At 43.9% G+C, this 25229-nt stretch overlaps 1 protein-coding gene and 1 non-coding gene across 28 annotated transcripts in view; one reads left to right on the top strand and one right to left on the bottom strand.

The window, feature by feature from the left end:
- Nucleotides 1-25229, bottom strand: part of SLC41A3 (solute carrier family 41 member 3) — a 99229-nt gene that overhangs the window by 57557 nt on the left and 16443 nt on the right. For 11 of the 27 annotated variants that reach the window (XM_039843556.1, XM_039843554.1, XM_039843561.1 and 8 more), the window contains 2 exons: nucleotides 11512-11667; nucleotides 4812-4919 (listed from right to left, as the gene is read on the bottom strand). The exons of 3 other annotated variants lie outside the window; for them this stretch is intronic. In XM_039843556.1, coding sequence (XP_039699490.1) covers nucleotides 4812-4919; nucleotides 11512-11667 — 264 coding nt within the window. Of the gene's footprint in view, nucleotides 1-4811; nucleotides 4920-5651; nucleotides 5671-11511; nucleotides 11668-22522; nucleotides 22617-25229 lie in introns of those variants that run through there. 13 more of the 27 variants (XM_039843568.1, XM_039843562.1, XM_039843574.1 and 10 more) reach the window with 3 other exon arrangements.
- LOC120587026 (U6 spliceosomal RNA) lies at nucleotides 534-640 on the top strand. The gene has a single exon (XR_005648854.1). It is a non-coding gene; the product is annotated as a U6 spliceosomal RNA (small nuclear RNA).

Consider the following 25229-nt stretch of genomic DNA (forward strand, 5'->3'; position numbering starts at 1 on the left):
AACACGAAGGATAAAAAATATATAATCATATCAATAGATGCAGAAAAAGGCTTTGGCAAAATCCCACATCCATTTACGATAAAAACTTTCAGCAAAGAGGGAATAGAAGGAACACAAGTTAACAAAATAAAGGCCATCTATGACAAACCCATAGCTAATATACTCAATGAGGAAAAGCTAAAAGTATCCTTGAGAGCAGGAACAAGACAAGGATGTCCACTTTCACCACTTTTATTCAACATAGTATTGGAAGTCCTAGCCACAGCAATCAGACAAGAAAACGAAATAAAGGCATCCAAACTGGAAAGGAAGAAGTAAAACTGTTATTTGCAGATGACATGATACTATAGATAGAGAACCCTAAAAATTCCACCAAAAAACTATTAGCACTGATAAATGAATTCAGTAAAATAGCAGGGTACAAAATTAATATTCAGAAATCAGTTGCATTTCTATATACCAATAATATATTATCAGAAAAAGAAACTAAGAAAACAATCCCATTACTATTGCATCAAAAATAAAATAAAATAGTGCTCACTTCGGCAGCACATATACTAAAATTGGAATGATACAGAGAAGATTATCATGGCCCCTGTGCAAAGATGACACACAAATTCATGAAACGTTCTATATTTAAAAAAATAAAAATAAAAATAAAATAAAATAAAATAAAGTAAAATAAATACCTCGGAATAAATTTAACCAAAGAAGTAAAAGAATTGTCCTTGGAAAACTATAAAACATTAAAGAAAGAAATTGAAGAAGATACAAATAAATGGAAGCATACACCATGTTCATGGATAGTATGAATTAACATTGCTAAAATGTCCATACAACCCAAAGCAATCTATAGATTCAGTGTAATCCCTATCAAAATACCAATGGCATTTTTCACAGAACTAGAACAAATAATTCTAAAATTTATATGAAGCCACAAAAGACCCCAAATAGCCACAGCAATCTTAAGAAAGAAGAACAAAGTTGGAGGTATTACATTACCTGATACTATACTACAAGTCTATAGTAATCAAATGGCATGGTACTGGCATAAAAACATATAGATCAATGGAACAGAATATAAGTCCATGCCTATGTGGCCAATTAATCTATGACAAAGGAGGCAAGAATATACAGTGGGTAAAGACAGTCTATTTAGTAAATGGTGTTGGGAAAACTGGACAGATATGTGCAAAAATATGAAACTGGACCATCTTCCTATACCATATACAATAAACTCAAAATGAATTAAAGATTTAAATGTAAGACTTGAAACCATAAAACTCCTAGAAGAAAACATAGGCAGTAAATTCTTTGAAACTGCTCCTAGTAATATTTTTTCTAATGTCTCTCTGGGCAAGAGAAACAAAATAAAAATAAACAAATGGGACTACATCAAACTAAAAAGGTTTTGCACAGCAAAGGAAACCATCAACAAAATGGAAAGACAACCTACTGAATGGGAGAAGATCTTCACCAATGATATATCCAATAAGGGGTTAATACTTAATATTTTAAAAAAAACTCACACAACTTAACCCCACAAAATTAACAATCTAATTCAAAAATGGGCAGAGGACCTGAATAGACATTTCTTCAAAGAGGACATGCAGATGGCCAACAGACATATGAAAAGATGCTCAACATCACTAATCATCAGAGAAATGCAATTTAAAACCACGATGAGATATCACCTCACACCTGTCAGAATGGCTATCATCATCAATAAATCAAAAACCAACAAGTGCTGGTGAAAATGTGGAGACTGCAAATTGGTGTGGTCACTATGGAAAACAGTATGGAGGTTCCTCAAAAACTTGAAATAGAACTACCTTATGACCCAGCAATTACAGTTCTGGGTATTTACCCAAGGAAATCCAAACCACTAATTCAAAAAGATATATTCACTCCTATGTTGATTTCAACATTATTAGCATTATTTACAATAGCCAAGATATGGAAGCAACCTAAGCGCCCATCAATAGACTGGATAAAGAAATTGTGGTACATATATACAAAGGAATATTACTTGGTCAATAAAAAGAATGAACTCTCACCATTTGCAGCAACATGAATGGACCAGGAGGGTATTATGCTAAGTGAAATAAGTCAGACAGAGAAAGACAAATATCATATAATCTCACTTATATGTTGTGGAATCTAAAGAACAAAATAAACGAACAAACGAAACAGAAACAGACTAATAGATGTAGGGAACGAGCTGCTGGTTGCCAGATGGGAGGAGGGTTAGGGGGTGGGATATAAAAGGTGAAAGGATTAAGAAGTACAAATTGGCAGTTATGAAATAATCATGGGGATGTAAAGAAAAACATTGGAAATACAGTAAAAAAATGTGGTAACTTATGTATAGTGGCAGTTGGGTACTAGACTAATGAGGGAGATCCTTTTGTAAATTGCATAAATGTCTAACCACTACGCTATATATCTGAAACTAATATAAAATAATATTGAATGTCAACTGTAATTGAAAAATTTATAAAGGGGGGTGGGGAGAAGGGTGAAGGAGAATAAGAGGTTCAAATTTTCACGCATAAAACAAAACAGTCATTGGGATGTGGTGTACAGCATAAGGAATACAGTCAATAATATTGTGATAGCATTGTACAGTGTTAGACGGTTACTGGACTTATCATAGTGATCACTTTTTTAGGTATATAAATGTTGAATAAATACGGTGTATACCTGGAACTAATATAATATTGTGTTAGGTACATTTTAATAAAAATCTTAAAAAAAAAAGGGTCACTTTACTGAGCTTATTAGTTTTAACAGGTGATTTGCTTAGAGTTTTCTAGGGAGATAAGCATATCAATGCCAAGTTTTTCTCCCCCTTTCCAATATTTAAGGCTCTCATTTGCTTTCCGTGGCTTATTACATCAGCTAAAACATCCAGAACAATATAAATAAAATATTCTTCTCTTTCAAGTTGCACTAAGAGTATTTTTTAAAATCATGAATGGGTGTTGAAAGAAAAACTCATCTATTGAGATTGGAACTGAATCACGGGCTGCCAGGATGGAGTAGTGGGAGAGACTGAACTGACTGTAAAATGAAATGAGAGAATTTTTTAGGGGAGATGGAAATATTCTATATTTCGGTTGGGGTAGTAATTACATGGGTGTATAGATAGAAAGATAGACAGATAAATTTGTAAAAAGTCAGTGACCTATACATGTAAAATTTGTGAGTTTTTATTGTAATAATTTATACCTTAATACAATGATTACAAAAAAAAAAGAAAGAGTGTTGAATGCCTTTAATGTGATGATAATGAGGCTGTTCTTGGATAGACCACTGTAATGAATCACACTAATCATTTTTTCCTCTCCATATTTTATGTTTTTTAAAAGAAATACAAGACCAAGATATGATCATTATAGGGAAGTGTTTAAAATGCAGTCAAGCATTATGAAATAAAAACGTACCACCTGAAATGCCAATATGGCAGAGATAGCCAACATTATTTTTTCCCCTCCCAAACACTGACCAATATAATTGTGTGTGTGCGTGGGTATGTGCATATGTGGGCATGCATGTACATGTGTGTGTGTGCATGTCTGCATCATGTCACTACTTGCTGCTTGAAACATTTCAAGATCCTACAGTGCTCTACATGATCTAGCCCCATGGTCAGTTCTTTATTATTGCTACAACAAATCGTTGCAAATTTAGTGGCTTAAAACAACAGAAATTTATTCTCTTACAGTTCTGGAGGCCAAGGGTCTGAAATGAGTGTTATGGGGCTAAAATCGAAATGTCAGCAGGGCCTTGTTCCCTCCAGAAGCTCTAGGGGAGAATCTGTTCTTTTGCTTTTTCCAGCAGGTAGAGCTACATTTCTTGGCTTGTAGCTCTTCCTCCATCTCCAAAGCCAATGGCAGAGCATCCTCTCTCTGGACTCTGTTTCTCTCATAGGCCTTCTTCTCTGCTGTCTGAAACTTCCCTCTGCCTCCCGTTTATAAGGACCCTTGATGACACTGGGGTAATCTAGGATGCTCTCCCATGTCAAGGTCCTTAACTTAACTACATCTGCAAAAACTTCTTCCATGTAAGTAACATTCACAGGTAAGCTGAACAACAGCCCCCAAAGATTTGGGCATGGACATCTTTGGGGGCTGTTGTTCAGCTGACCACCCGTCACCTTTGTCTCCAGCCCCCTGTTCCAAGTAGCCCCCATCCCTTGCCCTCTGCACTTCAGCTCTTCTCTCAGTTTCTTGAACATGCCGTACTTCATCTTGCCACAAACCTTTTTCACATACTGGATATCAAATGAGCATCAGAGAAGAGGAAAAGAATCAATTCCTGGGATAGCTGGGAGAGGTGAGAAGTGTGGCAAAGCTAGAAACCATGTTAGAGCCCAGAGGAAAATACCTCTGGTTGCAGGCATTCGAGGAGGCCCTCTGGAGAATATCCACCCCATCACAGAGATCGTTAACAGCATTCAATCCTCCATCAAGCCTGCGGTGCTCATTATGTCTTCACTGTGAATGTGTGGAGCAGGGTCCAGGCGGCTGAGCAGGGGCAGCACACAGACTTGGGCACAGGGACTCAGAGCCCTATCTGACATTGGGTTAAATGAGAAAGCCGTCTCACCAGTAGATATGACTGGCCATGGAAAAATAGGACAGGTTGGGAAGAGTGACCAGATAGAGCATCATGACAGAACAAAACCTAACATTTGTCTTTTCGGAGAGTTCGACCCACCCACCTACTAGCTACTTCCGGGACACCTGGTGGTATGGAGATGTCCTTCCCTGCAGGTAGGTGGCCCTGATGTCCAGATATCTACTTACAGCTGTAGAGAGTCGTGATGCCAGTGTCATCTCCAGGTTCCCCTTCAGGCCCACGAGGGGTGGCACCAACGTCAACAGGTCTTTAATCTCCACAAACACGGGCCAGTGCTGATGGAGACAGAATAAGAAGCTCAATCCACACACACATATTGGCGTATCGTGGACATTTCAAGAAAATGTTACTTTTCACTCCCTATAAAGTAAATGAATAAGACTAACTAGTTTCAAAAATGGCTTTACACTAAATACAAAATAATGATGAAGCCATGAAATTTTCCTAATACTATTCAGTGAACACCACCAGTGGCCTCAAGAGCCCCTTTCTCTCCCTGGTCCTTAGCACCTGGGAAAATTGGGGGTGAGGCTGGGTCTAGCTTGCAGGCATGCTTTGTCGGGTGTGCACAATGTGTTTATAGAAATAAGAATGAATCACCAGTTTTAAAGTGGGGAGGTTCTCATGAATTGGGACAGCCAGGGCTGAAGGGTGGCACTGCTGTATTAAGGACAGAAACTCCCAGGTGGCCCCAGGCCTGCTCTGCTGCTCTCAGGCACTGTGGCCAAGTACAAGTTTCACTGAGTATCATATGGGGACTCTGGATTTGTCAAAATAGATAGAATGTACCTCTATCCAGATCTCTATCAAACATAAAAAATAAAAATTAAAAATAAAAGGAATGAAAGGGAAGTATGCTTCAAGAAAAACCAGAAGAGAAAAAATTTCTTTGTGAAGTAAAAACTATTCCAACCTATTTAACATGCAACTAGATTGCCTGCCACTCAATTTGTAATGCCCCATCTGATTCTACTGATTTATTTGACCTCCCAGGCCCCTATAGATACCTGTGACCCCTATACTAGAAGCTCCTCCTGGTTTTGGAATGCTAGAGCTGAAAAGAAAAAAACAACTGTCAGCTAGGACACAGGAGGCCTACGGTCCCCCGTTCCCTAAGACTAGAGCTGTGTGAAAGTGTGCAGATCCACTCATCTTTGGGGCTCTGGAGAGTCACCTATAAAACTGTGCAATAAGACATGTCGCCAGGCATGGACGTGAAGGGATTGGGCCACGTCCTTTAAAGACTCATTGTTTATGGTTTCTTTACACCTTAGTTTCTCTCTTTCGCTTATCTACAAACCTGTGAAATTCAGAGTGCTTATCAGCTCTGATAGAGTTATAAGTCTGCCCTCTCCTAAAAGTTCAGAAGAAAATCATGTCACCAAGCATGGAGGTGCCACCTTTATGTCAGTCCTGATCTTCAGGAAGCATCTGGCCCCAGGGCAGCTGTGTAACTGTCCTATCAACTACCACACCCCATCCAGCAGAGCATGGTTTACCCTTTAGTTCACAGGCATAGGCACTCCCCAGTGACTGGAGTCTTGCCTCCAGGCAGCGTCCACCACCCTATATCTCCTCTTATGTGATCTGCAAGCTGACATGTTCCTGTGCGCTATCTTTCCCTGCCTACACATAAGACCAAGTACCCACCAACCCAAAAGTAAAAATAAACCCTCTCTCTCGATCTGCCCTGCCATGGAAGCCTTCCCCATCTTTCTCAGCATCACCAAATTTTGAATGAGTTCCCGTCATCACTCATCATAATTCAGGGCTGTGCAAGCCTCTGACTGCCCCCGGCACCCTGCAGCAATGCCCCTCTCCATAAAGAAAGCAGTGATCTTCAAATGAGTATCCGCTGGCTCTTCTAACCTCCTTTCCGTTGCTCTCTCTGTGCTAGGGCATCTTCCACCCCACCACGCAAACATGTAGTAGACTCCTATTGTGTGCCAGGCACACCTCTGCGCTCTCCACCCTGGCTTCCATGACCATATCCCCTGTCCTATGCTGATCTTTCTAATCGTTCCATCTTGGCCTCCAAAAAGGGCTCCTCTTCCTTCTCCTGACCTTTTAATTTTTTTAATTTAATTTAAAAGATTGTATTTCCTTTCCCCAGTTAGGAAGACTACAAAGTTAGAAATTTCACCAAAGTTTAATAATCCTTGATTCTTCAAAATGGGCATAGACTTTTCAACTCTGGATAGTTCTCAGGTTTCATGATAGCTTTGTGTGACTGACTCAACCAGAACTAATACACTTTCTCAAGAAAAAACAATCTTGATTATGAAGATTCCAACTCCACAGCGGAGAAACTCCCTGTTAAAGGACAGATTGAACCAAGCTGAGGACAAGATCAGGCTGCCGCCAAACCACTTATTGCCCTGTGGCACACACGGCTCTTGACCTATCCTTTCCCACCCCTGGATTCATCCCAGCCCATCCAAAGTCATCTTTCTCCAAACAGTAAACCCCCGAGTTCAGGAGGCCAGAAGTTGTAGACCTCCCGACCTTATAAAATCCTGATTTTCCTTCACGCTTTGTCTTCAGTTCCTTTCTGTCCACATCCTCTCTTTTCTAAGGCTTGAGTTACCTTCCATTGCATGCCTTAGGTTAACTTCCCCACAGTCGCCTCACTCTCCATCAACAAGAGGAATAAAGTAGTGAATGCTAGAAGGTAAACCTTAATGCAGGGGTCCCGACCTCTTTGTAAGTGGTTACTTGGGTGTGGGCTGGGACATAACCACAGGCAAAGAGATTTGAGAAGTCATGGCATCGTATAACCATGAGGGGTCTATTTTGGGACAAAGTCAACAAATATGGAATGGTAAAGCAGAAAAACAGTAGGACTCTGGATACTGGGTGACACTGTTAATCCAATGAATTAACTAGTGCTGCAGCTGTCTGTTATGCAGACTTCTTTACAGGAATAAATGTTTTTAATCACTTTGAATTAGATTTTCTGTTACCCACAACCTAGGCACCCTGATTGATGCACTGGGCTTTGTGCTGGTGGCTTACAATGTCACCAGCACAGATCTGCCTTCTGAGTGTTCTACCTGCTGACCCAACTGCTAACAAAACTCTGGACATCCCACAGGACCCTCAAACTCAGGATTCCAACTTGACTCTCCTCACCAAACTCTACTTTGTCCTACCCCACCATCATAGTTCCAAGCATCCTTCCTGCTTTGCCATCCAGGACTTAATTAACTCCTCATGTTCCCCAACATCTTGACATCCAAGTCTTCATAACTGTCTTAAATTCTGCCACAGCCCTCACAAGCAACTTTAAAGACATCTGTCCCAGGCACTGGGGAGGCTGAAATCAGTCAGCCTTGCATTGGGGAGCTCTGAATCATGACCACAGCCTCCCAGCTTTCCCCTGCAGCCTGGAACCATACCCTCCAGGCCATCTTTGACCCCGCTGCCAGGGTCGACTTTTGTTGCACATCTATGACAATGTCACAGAGCCCTTTATAACTCTTCATTGCAAATTCCACTCCTGGACATATACCCAACAGATATGAATCCTTGTGCTACCCCTCCTCGAAATATACACAGGAATGTTCCTGTTCTTAGTAGTATCATACCTTGAGAATAGCCAAAATGAACCCACAGTATTAGAAGTCAGAAGAGTGGGTTAGGTTGGGCGGAGCATGAAGGAGCTTGCCGGGGGCTGAGAATGTTCTTGACCTGGGTGGTGGTTACTGAGGTGCATTTCCCTTGAGATGATTCATCAAACTGTATACATATGAATTGTGCAATTTTCTACACTTCTGTGCTATACTTCAATAAAACAATAATACATGACACATATTATTAAAACAAAGAATGACAACAAAATCAACAACCCCTCTGCTTTCAGTATACAACTCAAACTTCTGAGCAGAGCCGACAAGGCCCCTCACTGTTTACCCAGTGCCCCGTCTCCATGACAGTGGCCACTCATGTTCCTCACTCTTTGCAAATGCGCACTCTCATCTCTCCATATCTATATACACACTGATCCCTTTGCCTGGAATGTTTGTTGATTTCTCACGTCATCCTAGAAACTGCTACATTATCCTTTAAGGTCCAATTCCAACTGTCCTGCTAACTGTAGATTCTCTGACTCCTCTAGTAAGAATGGATTGTTCCTTCTTCCTTCACAAGTAAATGTCTGCTCACTGCCTCCACTCCCTCACACTCCTTGATCTGAGGAGCATGTGCCTCGTTCACTAGACTACAAATGCCAAGAAGGCAAGAGCTGGTCTGTTTCTACCCACCACTGCACCTCCAGGGCCCAAGAGCAGCTGGCAGAGTTCAACAAAATATGCTGAATGAATGAAGGAGGAGCCCGATTTATGAGTTAATTCATCTATCTTACTCTGCGTTTGGTTATTAGCTGTTCAAAGGCAGGGACCCTGATTCATCTCCAATTTAGTGACAAGCGATCACACTCTAACAACAATAAAAATCACTCTTGTGGACTCCAGGTACACATGTGTATATATAAACCCCAAAAAGGTCTGAAAGGACATGCTCGACCTGACAATACAGGAAATAAACTGAGACTGAGGGCTGTGGTCAAAGAGGGCTTAACCTCAGCTAAGATATTTATTTTATTAATAACTATAACTGAAAATTTTTTTTTTAAAAAGCAAACTAATACTCTAGCCACTTACTAGGCCTCAGTCTCCAGGTCCAACCACAGACTGAACTCAGACCCCAGAAAGAGAGAGACCCCTGGGCCCCAGATTGAGAGGAGACGAGGCCAGCACGCAACCAATGCCCTTGGTCTCAGGACTGCACCAGGGAGAGCCCACAAGGCATGCCTGCTGAGCCAGGTGGTCATGCTGACTGCAGGCTCATAATTCCTGAGGCCCCAGAACACGGCTTCCTGCTGCTCCAGGCAGGAACCAGCCTGGGTACAGTTGGAGCCAGGAGCCAGGATCCTGTCCCTTGTTGTGGGGCTTCCCTTTGGAATGGTGTTGCCAAGGCTGCTTCCTGCACTGCTGAGTGGTGGTGAACAGGGAGGTAGCGGTGCAGGCTTGGGAGCCAGGGAAACTCAAGTGCCCTTGAACCTCACAGTACCCTGGAGTCACGGGAACCACATCTGCTAAGTGGTGAGAAGGAATGGGACATGACTTCCAGAGCTATTTTCTCTTTCTCCCAGCTGCTGGACCTCCCAAAGCTGAATGGCTCAAGACCAGAATCTGCAGACAGCCTTCCCCATGTATACTCTGGGCCTGTCTCCCAAGATACTCCTTTTTCTCCTTTCTGGTCTCCTAGATGGCTCTTTAATGCAGAGTCAGAAAAGGTGTTCTGCCCTCCAGCTAGACTTTCTCCTGGACTGGCATCCTGTGCCACCTCTGCAGATGGTCAGGCACAATTTCCACTCCCCCTACTCTCCATATTTCACCAAATCTTCCAGATTCTGCTGAGCTTTCCCAACTGACAACTACCCTCCCAGGTTGCAGCAACTGAGGGACACACAATGGGGTGAAGAGGTTCTGAGCCATGCTCTACATGAGGCAGCTGTAGAAGGTCAAAAAGAAGAGACTCAGGGCAGAGAGTCTCTCCCCTCAGTATCCACAGGAAGGTAGTAGGAAAGGGGTGACAAACTCTTAAAGCAGCCCCAGGGGTGAAGCTAAGAAGCAGGAATGATGGGTATCCAGGTCTCAAGCCCAGATGAACACAAGTTTTCTAATAGCGAGCTGGCCAGTATGCTTCTCCAGACCGAGGAGGGGTGAGTGTCCCATCCACTGAGATATGCAAGCAGAGGCTTGCGATGGGATGCCTCCCATCACAAGCAGGGGTCTCTTGTGATGGGAGGCATCACAAGCCTCATTCAGAGACCAGTGGGCCAGGGTGGGTGTTGATGACCCCTCTCCAATTCAGACAGGTGTACTGGGAAATGCTGGATGGGCATTAATAAAAAGATGCTGTGTGTACTGAGGAAGGTACAGTGTTATCTGGGATGTCCCCGTGGGTTAAAAAACTAAATTTAAATTTAATTTTACATGTTAAAAAGCACATCATGTACTATAATCCCACATATTTATGTGTTTTTCTGTTCTTGATAGATACATGGCACAATGTTGACATGTGACAAGTGAAGGTGCCCACCCCCCTTCACTTATGTACACTTTCTAATTTATCTAAAATAACACACTAAATCTAAAAGAAATGTTTAAGTAGACAGAGCAAACCCTCAGTGATTAAAACAGCATTACCTTAGCCAACCCCAGGGCATAAACACACCAGGAGAAGTGAACGCCAGAGTGTGTGACAACTCAAGGGCCTCCCAGCAAATGCCTCTACCCTATGAAGAACACCATAGCCGCTCGCTGCCCTGGACCCCCAGCCCAGGCTCTGGCCCTTATCCTCTCATGGAAAATCCCCATGGAGATTCTGGATGCTGGAAGTTGTAATGCCCATCACCCTTGGGCCACAACACAAGGTGCACTCAGTCATCCATCCTCACAATTCTGCAAGGTGAGTGTATTTATTAGCCCCATCGGCAGATGGGGAAGCTGAAGCAGTAGGATACTAACAACAGTGAACAAACAGCATAGCCAGGATTTGAACCCCTCAGGCCCTGCCTAATGAGCCTGCATTTCCTAGAAGGAAAATGGTTTGAGCTTCTGGGGCTAATGTAGCTCATGAGGGCTTATTTTCAGAGAGGGTCATCAGAAGCTTCTGTAAATCTCAGATGCAGAGGTTCCTGAAGGATCCTTCTGCCAGCACCATTGATACTGGGACTCCCAGGCATTGAGGCTGGACTCAGGGCTGCAGTCCCACTCAGCGGCCTCTTGCAACCCCCGGCCTGTCTTATCTGTGATGCCTAACCCAGGGCCCCACGCTGCCTCTCAGACCCCCAGTACGCACTTGGATGGTGTCCATCACCAGGCCAGCAGTCATCATGCCCAGGCCCGACAGCAGAAGGGGTACCATGATCTGGCACGTGATGGTGAAGACGGTCTCAGGGAAGACTCCATAGGGGGACCGAGTGAGCTCACAACTGAAGCCTCGAAGCTTCTTGCCCTGAAAGCGAAACTCCAGATTCAGCTGGGTGACCACCATGGTCAGGCCGTCGACCACATTCCCAGGAGCAAGATGTCCAGGCCCAGGGAGCCCTCCGTCCTTTGTCCGCCTCACCCTCACCAGGATACGTTTCCTAAAAAATCCGTAAAGGTAGAGTGGCCAGGTGCCCTGCACCTAGGGAGGGTTCCCTAACTGCTCCTCAGCAGAGGACCAGAGCAAACAAGTGAGGAGAAAAGGCTGGTGTAACTCAGAGCCTCATTCAGGGTCTTGGCCAGCTCCTGCTGTTCGTCCGCTCTCTGGAGATCAGGTTTTCTTCAGAGAGTGGCTGCTACGTCAGCCAGGACCTCCCTCGGCCAGCTGCCACAAGGAGGATCACTGTCTCTCGGCACGACCTTGACAGCATCCAGCCCTCCGGCCCATGCTGGCGTGGGCTGAACCCAGATAAACAGAGCCACGTGAGACCTGGCCTTGGTCAGGGCCACACAGAGGCCTGCCCACCTCTGCATGCGTGCCCTGGGCGGCCTCTACTCTTGGCAGATAAGGGCCTGGAGAAATCTCAGCATGAAGGACTCACTCCTCAGACCGGGTCTACAGCCTTCTGAGGGTCTGCAGGTCCCCAAGAAAGAAGCCACGTCCTAGGGTTACCTCAACTTCGATGTCCAGGGGCTCATGGCCACACGAAGAAGCTGTGTTCACAGAGGAAATACAGCCCTGTCTTTTCAAGGACCCAGGAGATTTGTAAATGTGCTTCAAAAAGGGCCATACTCTCATCTGCTACAAAGGTAAGACCAACCTGGCCCAGAGGAAAAGGGGTTAGGGTGCTGCCTCTAACTCCCAGGGATTCTATTGTCGGGTGTGCCCACTGTGCATTCCACAGGTGCCAGGGACAGAATGTCCAGGCCTGAGGGCAGATTGGAGCAGGGATCAAGGCCAGCAGAAGCCCAAAGCTGCGGACCCCAGGGGACCTCACCTAGATCAGGCCCTGGTCTAGGCCTCACCTCTGCTCCTGTTCCATGGCCCTCTTGGGCACTTAGCGGGTTCCCCTGTCTATCCCATGCTCAAGTCCCATCCCCTTAGCCTGAAGTTCATAGCCCTTACCAGTCTAGATTTTACTGACCTCCCCAAGTGTATCTATCCCCTTTCTTTGCTAACTTCAGCCAATGTCTCAAATAGCTGTTTCCCTCAAGCCCCAGATATTCCTCTCACTATATCTTTCTGTTCATTTACTCATTCACTCAATAGATATTTTTAAGCCCCTCCCAGAATCCAGATATAAGAAGTGCTAAACTTCTTCAGCACTGAGAGTTGGAGTTCTGTCTCTTCTCCTTCAATCTGCTGGACCAGCAGAACACAGTGGAAGGGATACTGTGTCAGTCTGGTTCTGGACCCATATCTTGAGAAACTGACAGCTTCCACTTCTCATCTCTTGAGATGTTCATGGTTGGATACCCTACCACCATGCTGTGTGGATGCCCAAGCAGACACATGGAGAGGCCACACGTAGAGGTTCCAGCCAAGAGCCCCAGCTGAGGTTCCAGTCGACAGCCAGCAGCAACCCTCATGTCATATGAATTGTCATGGGTTGGGTACAGTGCCTACCTAGCAAGCCATCCCTTGAGGATGCAGCACTGAGCAGACGGTCTTTCTCTGTGAGACCTACCCAAACCCTTGCAGATTCGTGATCAAACTGAATGACTGGCTTTAAATAAGCCATGAAATATTGGTGTGATTTGTTGCATAGGACTAGATATCTGGGACATTTGGGGAACCTCATCCCCACCCTTGACTTTACTCATCTCAGATAAATCAACAACTCCCAGACCTCTCTCCCCAGCCCAGATCTCTACCTTGAGCTATTAAACTATGTTTACCCCATTGAGGAGAAGGACAAGTACCTCAAACTCAGTCTTTTGTGATCATTTCTTCTAAACCTCTATCCCCAAGCTTCTAGCCTCAATGAATGGTTCTGCCAGAAACCCAAACTTCACTCTGACCGCTCCTCCCCTGACCACCTCAATTCCACATCCTTCATCATGGCCCTTCCTCCTAACACGTCTGCCCACCAATAGTAACACAAGCTCTTCACACTAACATCCCACGATACATCTCAAAGTCACTTGCTTGTCCAAATGTCATCAGTAATGTCAAGTCATCACTTGAAAAAGTCAAGATTTTGTGGCCAGGCATTCGAGGACTTTCATAATTTGAGGGAAAAAAAGGCATCCATTTGGCCCTCTGCTCTTTCTAGTCCCTGGTCATATACTGCACATCACAGAAGGAACTTCCTGCAGACCCTCCCATGAGCCATGGCTGTGCTCACACTGTTCCTTCTGCAGACTCCACTTATGGCCCAGGCCAAACTCCTGCATGGCTTCATGGCCAACTGAGGCACCTCTTTGTCTTTGAGGCCTCCCCAGCTTCCTGGCCATCTCCTTCCCCAGAATTCCCAAAGTACTTTTTCTGAACCTCTCTGAAAGCACGTTCACTTCTACCTAACGCTAGCATGAATCGCACATGCATGTACTCTCCTCCCTTCCTGGACTGTGCTCCTCTTGAGAATGGAGTCTGGTAGATTCACTGCTACAGAAGAGAAATTATTTATTCATTTACTCCATAAATTAGTACTTAAGGCCTAATATTTGCCAGACTCTGGTCTAAGTGCTGTGGTGCCTATGTTAGTGGAACAGACATATCTTAGAGCTTTCCAGTGTACTAGATAATCATAAAAATGAGAATGTAATAATGATCTGTGAGAAATGCTAAGAAGGAAAGCCAAGGAATGAGGAGAGCGTAGAGCAGAGTTAACTACACACAAGAACACAATGGCCAGCAAATAAATGAACAAATGAATGAAATGACAGATTTTCAGTTCTATTCGTGTAGCTTCTCAATACCCTTTCACAATGAATTATATCATGTTCAATCACTAGACTCTCAAAATATCTCCAGGATGTTCATGAGCAAGGATTGCCTTCTACAGGCCCTGAAAGGTTTGCCCAAGATCATACCCCAAGTCAGCATCAAAGGCAGGACTATGACTCCTGACTCCCAGGGCAGGCTGCCTCCACTGCCCTTTCTGCTGTCCACTCTCCGCCCCTTCCCCTGTCTGTTGCTGCCTGCCACCTGTGGTTTAGGTCCACTGGTTCAAACAAGAGTCTGAACCAGTCAGAGGCTGAGAAAAATGGTGTATTTCTGAGAAAAGAGTTGCAAAAGTTAACTGGTTTCAAAGACCTAACTAGTTTAAAACAGAACCCCTCTCAGTGGCCTGAGTGAGACACTAACCATACCACTTCCAAGACACACAGCAGGAGAAGTCCCAACAAGTGATCACTTTCTTCTACTTTTGGCAATTCCTGTGATTTCTTTATAGTTTTGAATGTGATCATACATCATAATACAATCTATAATTGGACACAGTAGAACCCCGAACCATTTTCATTAGTACAAAAGACATGGAAATAGATAATCATTTCCATAATTTCATAGATTCCTGATTAAGTTATAAATTATAAAAAGTCTCTCATTTTTGTTTAAAAAAACAAATGAGAAATTAAGATAAAGACACACACTCACACGCACACACATACAAGCAGTAAAAAGTTCAGAAGGATATATACAAAATCTTAACAGTGGTTACCTTTGAGTGGCAGAATTACAAGTGACCTTTATTTTATAACTTTCTGTACATTCTATTGTGGTTATTTGCTTTTACAACCATCAAAACATAAACTGTCATCAAAAATAAATAAAAGATATCATTATGTGAGAAAAATTACTTCCCCGTGCAACTTGAGAACAAAATATGTCAACACGGTTTATTGGGTCATAATCTAGAAAATCAAGAATGTAATTTTAAAAACCGTTCAGTAGCACAGTGGAAAAACTCAAAGAGCTTAAACTAGATTCTAGGGCTGCACCAGGCAGCAGGTGAAATCTGGGTCAAGTATCGGTGGTTTCTTGGGTGGCCTGTAACAATTCCCTGCCCCTCTGTTGGCCTCTAACCCACCCACAGCCCCATAACTTGAGGGGTGGGACTATATCAGTAGTTTTCAGTTCACTATCCATCAGAACTACCTGGGAGCTCCTGAATGTGCAGCTCCGGCCCCAGTGCAGATCAATGAATCAGAGCCCCAGGCTTGCGACATCAGAACCATTCATCTATTCCAACCCCTTCGATTTTTAGGATGTGTGTCATTGTAGAACAGTTAGGTGGGTCCTCTGAGGGTGGGCAGAGGGCTCTAGAATGCACATCGCCATTCCTAGCTTTCACTTCTGATTCTTCAATGGGAACTGCTTATTTTCCCAGAAGCACACCTTCAAAACGGCCTACTATTCTTTTCATGGGTCACCTTGAGCCTGGACTAGTTCAGAGCCAAATGGTCATTCTTAAATGCTTGAATTCTTCCCCACCCTATTAAGTTCTCAGAAATTGAGCCAATTACATTTTTAATAACAGGAATGGTTCTTTATTTTCTGCTTCTGATTTGACTAGTAGAACCCACCCATAAGTAAAAATGAACTGAGTACTCGCTTCCACCCCCTCACCAGCCTACTCTCATGCAGTTTCTCCAAGCAGCTCCTCCAATGTTACTCAGGCCTCACTCCAGTGTCTCCTCCTCAGAGAGGCCTTCTCTGGCCTCCCTCTCCAAGGCTGAGGCATATCACCCAGCTTTATTGTCTTCATAGCCTTTTCTGCTACCTAACATTGACTTATGCATCTGCTATCTGTCTCTCTCCACTTGACTGTGACAGCCATGAGAGCAGGGACTGGTGGTCGTGTCCACCACAACATCCAGGATAGTGCCATGGCACACATACACGTGTTGCATGAATGAGTGAATGAATGAACAAATAAAAAGAATCACAGAAATAAAGAGAAAAAGAAACCCAGTCAACCTTGTACAGGTTGAGTGGTGTATAAAACCTAAAATTATATTATGATTTGCTGCCTTGACAGCTGGTAAAACCATGGCCTAACTGCAACTTCCCCTCCTCTCCTGCAACAGTAGATAAGGTCACCTAGCTAAGCAACCTCCTTATCAGGAGTACTTGGTAGCTTCATGATTATCTTTGAGTAGTGGATTTTAGTTCCTGCCAGCCAACGGAATTATTCAAACAATACTATCTCACCTCCCACAGTAACCAGCACATACTTCAACCTATTGTTACCACAGGGCCTGCCTCCCACAGCCCCTAGCAATTTGCTCTGCTCCCCAGTACAACTCCTGTGGGGTACTGCATGGTAGGCAGTGTCCTCCCTTGCCTGTGAGTACACGTGGCTGATAGACTTTGTGATCTCATCTGTCCAGTGCTGGGGTTGTGTGTTCAGCCATCGCTATAATGCTAGGGCAGGAATCCCTCCCTCACCAATGAGGTACAAAAGAAGAGATCAAAACAACAGTTAGCATTAGGACTGACCTAGGACACCTGTCAACTTTCACTAACTGCTCTTTGCCTGACATGGTGAAGGCTGCCTGGGATGGAGCCACTAATTGCTGGCCAGCAAGTACATTAGCTTGTTCCATATTGGGTCATCTCCCCTGGGGACTGCCAATCTTCACCCATCCTACAGTGTCGTCCTAGCCCCCAAGGCAAGACCTATTATTAAATGACCATATCCCAGAGTGAGGTGCCTTTGGGTACCATCTGTGTTTGGCAGGTGCTCTCTAGCACTTCTGACATCTAGTCTGACTTACAAATTGGCTTGACAAAAATAAGATTCTATGGACATCCCCCTCCCCCACACCATTAAAAGAATTAATACAGCCCAATGTAAGCTAACACAGGGCCTTCAAGGATTGAAAATTTTCATACAAGACCTAACTTAGTGAAGGCATGATTACCGCCACCGTTTCTTCTTTTAAAAGTCCAATTTGGCCTGTTCTTAAACCTGGAAATAACATAGGGTGTTTCACCACAGATGACCACAACCTTAATGCTATAATTCCATCCATTGAAACCCCCATTCCTTATATCTAATGTTATTGAGATTACTGACTCCATCCAATCAGTAACCAGTAAATATTTTGCTACTACAGATTTGGCTAATATGTTTTGTTCAATGCCTATTTCGATAGCCTCTCCACCACAGTTGACCTTCAACTCTGAAAGGACATAGTATATCCTTTCCAAGCTTCTCATAGGGTACCTCACCAGCTCTGCCACCACACAGACTTTGCAGGCAAGATCTTAACTTCATGCACTTCTCCAAGAGCACAGGTCTGACATTACACTGAGAACATCCTTCTCCAAGAAGACTCACTTGACACACTCATTAAGGACATCCAAATACTCACAAAAGAATTCACAAGAAAAGGATGGGCCATTACCCTACATGTGGGGCATGGCCTGCCACCTTTGTCAAATTCCCGAAAATTTTTTGGTAAACCGAAGACAACTCTATCCTGACACTGTCAAAAAACAGCTATTGATCTCTCGGCATCCACAACATTAACACAAGCCCAACATCTTTTAGTCCTTTTTGGATTCTGGAGGTAACACAGTCTTTACCTACAAGTTTTACTTATGCCCAGTGATGCTGTCACTCGCAAAGCAGCCTGCCTTGAATGGGCGGTGCCAACAAAAGGCTCCAGAATCTGTCCAACTTAAAAGCAGGCACTCCTATCAGTGCCTTCAGAGACTTTCACTGCAGCAAGAGGCTTTAGCAACCTTCACCCAGGCATCTTGGAGTCTCTGGGCCATATAGGATAAGTCGCCAAGGACTTATGATACAAGAACTCTCTTTGCTCTCTTTGCCCGCACTATACAAAAGAAGAGCAACTGCTAGCTGAATACTGAGCGCTCCTGAAAAGAGACTCTCACAGAGTGTCCTGAGACCCTCTGTACCCAGCTGCCCATTGAGCTTTTAGAGACACAGCTGCCTAGGCCTCCTTAATACAGGAAGGAGCAACACCTGGGCCCTCTGGCATATCCCACCTGTAGGAGGGTGGCCTCCTCTGTCCTCAGTTCCTTGCCAGATGTCAGAGTAGGTTACCTCTTCCCCAGGCTCCTTGGCTACATGGGGAGCTCCCTTGAGATCAACTGAGTAAGCACTATTAACCTAAGAAATGTCCAGACATATGCTAAGATGACATATGCTAAGAAGCAAGATATCAAATGCTCCTGAGAATAACAGTTTTGCAGCTTCTTTTATGCATTAGAAATTAAGGAGAGAACAGAAAGATTACCTGGAAGTGAGATAAAGCAAGGTGGGGGGATTAGATTATAGCATAGTTAACAAGATTATATGCTCTCGAGAGGGTGGATACAGCTTACTTCAAAGGTGTGTTAACCTAGATGCACAGAAACAATGGACAAGGATTGCTTAAGGCAAAGATAAATCTTTTACTAAATTATATGCCTGGGGCGTGACTACCCATCACAACCTACTCAGTTAGGAATTTATGATCAGATCACCCTGTAAGGTTACTTTCCATAGAATCCCTTTTTTTAATCCACATATTTAAGTTATAGGTAGCAAATGAACTCCTGCTGAGGGGATTGATAAATCTGGCATTGATTAATGCGGATTCATGCTTCCTGGGGATACACACTCTTTGTACCACCACCCCTACGGGTCCCCCAACTGCAGTTATTGGCCACAAAGGGGAATACATATAAATTCACACAGGGCCCTCATTCCCTCCTGGTCAAGAGCATGCTTCACTTGTTAGGGAGGCAGTTCATCTGCCCCTGAGAAGTTGCAGTCACAACCGAGGTTTAAGTTGGTGTCAAAGCATCAAAGGTCAGTGTGGTGTAAAGCCTAAAATTAGTAATATGTACTATTGTGACATATGGGGAAAAGCAGGCAGGGCCTGAATAGCCTAACCACATGGCCCCTCCTACTCTTTTCATGGGAACTGTGCCTCCTTATCCCTGAGTAGCGGGTTCTAGTTCCCTGCCAGCCTGTGAACAAGCCAGTTACACCCTCCTGAAGAAACCAGAGGCTCCCCTACGCTTCTAACACCACACAATACCTCCTACAGACCCTTCAGGTTTACACTGCTACTGAGTGCACCCTCCTTTGAGCCCTGAGTGACACACTGGCCTCTCTCAGGCTCTAAGTGCATGTGATTGATAATATACTGTTGATCTCAACTGTCCAGTGTTAGGTGCCTGTGTTTTCAACCATCCCTACAACCCTAGGGTCAGGATCCCTCCCTCACCAATTGGGAAAAGAGAAGGCAATCACAAAAGGCTAGTCTCATCTTCTGGGTTGCCCAACCCAGTCTCCAACCTCTTCCCTCACAAAACTCCGTAGCTCCTTGCCTTTCCCTTTAGCCAGTTTACTTGTCCTCCCTGTCTTTCTAGGCTGCTACATGTCTTTACTAAAAAATGTGATCTCTCCTCTTTATCTCTATTCTACGCACGTGGGGCCCATGGTTCTTGACCACTCTGTAGACCAACAGATGTCTGAGGACTGCCAGTTTGATTTTCCGATATACGTAACACAATGAAGCCGACTCATGACAAAGAGTGGAATTCTGTCTTCTTCATATGAACATGTCCCCTAACCTCATAATATATGCTGCCTTGTGTGGGCATGTAGCAGCTGGAGAACTGTATAAGAGGCAGCTTCTGTTTCTAAGGAGGACACAGGCTCAGAGCCTTAAAGGAAGACTATTAATCTGATATATATATATCTCACAGCAAGAAACCCACCAAAAGCAAAGTCAAGGGATAAATGACCTTAATATATAAAGAGCACTTAGGTATCAATAAAGAAAAAGATACCCATAGGGGCAAAGAATATAAATAGAAATATCCAAGGATATTCATCCTCACTCACTCATAATAAGTGATGTGAATTACACTACAATGCACATGGCTGGCAGCCCTTGACCATGGCCTCAATGTAACTGTAAATCTTTACTTCTTTAAGATAACTTTTTTCCTTCTCTTTCCCCTTGATTGAAATTGGCCTTCTGCTCACTTGCTTCTTTTCTTTCCTTATCCTTCCACATACTGGACAACCACTCCCTTAATCATTACACCCTTAGGTCAGCATCAGTCTTAGGAACAAAGCCTCAGGTCCACTGACCACAGATACAAGTGTTTCTGTCAAACTAAAGATAACATCTTGCAGCTCCACACTCATGAAAGTAGAACAACCCTACTGGCATCCCCTTGAAACCAGACAGAAGACACCATGACTGATATCAGGACCTGATGCAATGATCAACTGCCTTTTACCCTAGCCCTGACCAATCAGTAGAGCCCATGATCCCAACTCTCTTAGCTACCATGACTGAATTTTCCTCTATATAACCTATCCCCTAGAGGCCATTGGGAAGCCAAGTCTTTGAGTGGTAGCTCATCCGTGTCTCTGGGCTTGGCACCATTTCCTTAAATAAACCACTACTTTCTTTGCTGCAAACTCCTGTCTCTTTTGGCTTTGACGCATGCAGACAAAATGAACTCCTTGAATTCGGTAATACCAAAGATCCTTGCTGCCTGTACTGACACTCTTGTGTTATTCCTTCTCTCAAGCGTGGGCTGAGCTTAGCAACCTGCTTCTAGCCAAAGAAGCAAAGATGTTGCTTCTGTAATTAGGTTACTAAATACAGTGATTTTTGTCTCGCTAGCAGACTCTATTTCCTTCTCAGACCACGCATTGATGATGAAGCAAATGCCACGTTGGAGACGTCCACAGGGGAAAGAACTGAAGGTGGCTTCTGGGCAATAACCAATGAGGAACTGAGGCCCTCAGTCCAACAACCTGCCAGGAGCTGAATCCTGCCCACATCATGTGAGTGAGCTGGGAGGATGACTACAGCCATGGCTGACGCCTCAACTGTGGCCTCATGAGAGATCCTGAAGCAGAAAACCCAGCTAAATTGGATCTCAGCCCACTGCAACCATGAGATAATAAGCGAGTGCTCTGTTATGTGGCTCAGTTTTGAGATCTTGTTACACAGCAACAGAAACTAAGACAGTGTACAATGAAAGGCAATTTCCCATCTAACGGAGAGTGAAAGATCAAAGAAGCTGAAAACAGACTATTCTGATGAGTATGGTGTTAGAGGGAGTATGACTGGTCCCACCCCCAGGGTAGGTGATCTGGCGATGTCTATAAAAGTCACAAATACATGTACTCTTTGACCCAGCAAATCTATTTGCAACAATGTATCCTACTCATGTATAAAATGTCAAGGTTATTCAATGCAGCATTTATTAGGATACTATTTTAAGCTGCTCTTATTGGCTGAATTGTGTCCCCTCAAATTGAAGTCTTAACCCCCAGTACCTCAGAATATAACTGTATTTGGTGATAGAGCCCTTAAAGAGGTAATTAAATCAGAATAAGGTCATTTTGGTGAGCCTTAATCCAATATGACTGGTGTCTTTAAAAGAACAGGAAATTTGGACGTAGGCACACACATAGGGAAGATCATGTGAAAACACAGGGAGAAGACAGCCATTTACACACCAAGCAGAGAAATCTTGGAAGGAATCAGGCCTGCTGACACCTTCATCTTGGATTTCCAGCTTCCAGAACTGTGAGAAAATAAGTTTTGTTGTTTAAGCCCCACAGTATATGGTACTTTGTTATGGCAGCCCAAGCAAACTAATAAGTTGTTAAATTTAAAAACACATGAGAGGGAAGTGGTTAAATAAATTCTGGTATATCTATATGATAGGATACTGAACAATCATTTTAAAAAAGAAGCAACTCTTAATATACATATAAAGAATAATCTTCAAGACATATTGTAGAGTTAAAAAAGCAGAGCGTTCAATGGTTTGAATATGCCACCACTTGGGTAAAAGGATGAGAAAAAACATACAGAGACAGATGAGTAGATATAAAAACTCGCTTGAACATGCATAAAATAGCTTCAAGAGAAAATACAACTACCTGGAGCCCACTGGTTGTCTCTAGGTAGACTGGGGAGCTTTGTCCTTGTGCACACTTGTGACACTTTTGAACACTGAACCAGATAAATGTTTTACCTTTTCCAGAAAAAAAAATTAGTAAAAAAGTTTCAGTCTCTACTCTCAGGCAGTTCACATTCAAACTATGTAGAGCATCAGATCAATACACAAGGTGAAAGGAGATGGCAAATATCCCATCAGCTGTAGAAGCAGTGTCCCACATAAAGGTGAAATGTTAGGCTGGCATCTGAAGAAAGGCTCCATGAAAGACTACCTATGTAAATGGGATCAGGGAGGATGACAGGAGGCCTCTCTACTTGGGAAGGAAGATACAGGGAGGGGAGGAGACAACACAAGTGAGGAATGCCAGCACCGAATGGGCGGAGCTGTAGGATGGGGGCCACGCTGGCACCGAGCCAGTGGGGCACCGCTGCCCCTTTTCATTCTTCTCCACAGAACACAACTGCACAAAGGAACCCACATCGCAGGGCAGGTGACCCTCTTCTCTGCTTAGCCCAATCAGGCCAAGCCAAGTATGGCCATTCCATTCCCTCTGCCAGGGCTTGATTTTGAAGTGGACGTGCATCAAATCTGGCCAGTGAGAAGTTGAGCGCTCTGTTGGGGGCTCCTAGGGAAGTGTCCTCATGCTTAAGCAGGAGGAACCAGAACAGATGTTCCATTCTCATCTCTCTGGACATGATGTGGCTGTGAGGACAAAGCTGTCCCAGCAGGAATATGGAAAGATCGTGGGTCCTTGGAGGCATCACTAGTCAGTGATGCCACCACTTTCTAACCCTGAAATTATCCTGTCCTGGAAATCTCATTTTGGGAAATGACACATTTCTTTCTTATTTAACCCACTACAGGTCAGGTTTTCTAGTGTTTGTGGCTGAAACCAACCTAACTGATACAGCCAAGGTGACTCCAGGACACTTAGATGTCCATTTTAAGAGTTTGGATTTTATTCCTTTTGCAATAGAGAACTCAACAGAGATTTTAAAAGTCAGAAAGGTCTGCATTGTAGAGATCCATCTGACATAGCATTCAGGCAGTGACCCCCCGCACCCCCACATGGGGTGCAAACAATCCAATGGCACATGAAAGAAAAGCCAAAATAGATATTCCTGACTAATTTTTACCTTTTCATATGAGTTCTTAAAAATCTGCACAGCACTATATGTGATAGATTATCAGGGGCAACTAGAATAGCAGCAATAAACCCTCACTGGGTGCTTTCTAATGCCAGGCAGAGTATTACAAGCATTTTACAGTCCTCTTAACAACAGTATAGGGTCATTTTTAATTTACAGACTAGAAAACTGGGAAACAGAGAGCAACATGTGTAAGTGACATAGGTCAAACTCAAACCCAATTACTTTAGCCCCAGATTCTGGGCTCTTAAGCAACACAGTATATTGCCTCTCCACATGTAATTTATAAACCTATGTGTAAATGTGTGTGTGTCTGTGTGTGTATACAATTTCTAAACTAATGTAGAGGGGATTTATGTATATGAATGTGTATATAAATATATATAAGTCAAAATAAATATACAGATGTGATATATACATACACGTATCTCAATGTGCATGTGTGTGAGGGGAAACATGCTCAGTGATGTTATACTAAAAGAAACATTCAGTAAAATAGACTTCTTGAAAATTGCTAGTATTGAGAATGAGTTGTAGGGAGTGAGACCAAAAGTAAGGAGGGTGGTGAAGAGGCTGGCGTGAGGTGTGCCAGTGGGATGGGGAGGAGGGAATCCATGGGAGAAAATCTTTGGGATGTGGAACTCCTCATACATAGAAGCCAAGTGCTGAGGTGCCCTTGAGGTTAGAGCAGTGCTGACTGCCACGTGCTAAAAGGGGCTAGAGGGCCAGGTCACTGGGATAAAGAAGGCGGCTGAGAATCTAGAAGTCACAGAGAGCCCAAACATAGGGAATAGAACTGAGCAGGCCTTGGATAGGGACTCCAATTTGAGAGATAACTATCATGGGGCCTGACAAAGTCTAGGTGGAACCTGGGAATGGAGCTGGCGGTCACCAGTGCTGTGATGTTATGAACTGGACAGCTAGGGTGTTGGGAGGGTCACTGAGAACTCCAGTCGGGGCCAGACAGATAACAGTGAAGTGGGATGGTGGGGACTGTGGCAAACCAGAGAACACAGACACCTAGAGCGGCCAGCAACCACTGATGATGGCCACGAGGGAATGTGGGTCCAATGTTTTATGAGTTGCCAAGTTTTCAAGAGAAATAGGAATTCGGATTTTTACATGAAATCTCCTGATTTTTAAGTGTTGCTTAAAAAAATTGAAACCCCCAGCCTTACAGCTAAGTGGCAGAGTGGGACTCAAACCTTGATTGTTTCCAAATCAGTGAGGGGTGGGGCACAGAGACCGTGGGCACAGGGTCCCTTTGGCACAGAGCCCCTGCAGCAGTGAGTAAGGCAGAGGTGGAGACTGATGGGCATGTGAGCCCTGCTTCTCCAAGCCTGCCCCACTCAAGACAATCTTTGTTCTTAGCTGGTTGCCAACTAATAGGAAAGATCAAGCAAGTAATAACTTAAAGAATTTTGGGTACTATGCTTTTCCAGGGAAGACTTTTGAAAAACATGTTGATGAAGGAAATGGGGCTTTGAAGGTGGAAGAACAGGAAAGGTATGGTACATGGGTAACTATTTTGTCTGA

Source organism: Pteropus medius, unplaced genomic scaffold, assembly GCF_902729225.1.
Source record: "Pteropus medius unplaced genomic scaffold, Ma_sr-lr_union100, whole genome shotgun sequence".
Taxonomy (NCBI): Eukaryota; Metazoa; Chordata; class Mammalia; order Chiroptera; family Pteropodidae; genus Pteropus; species Pteropus medius.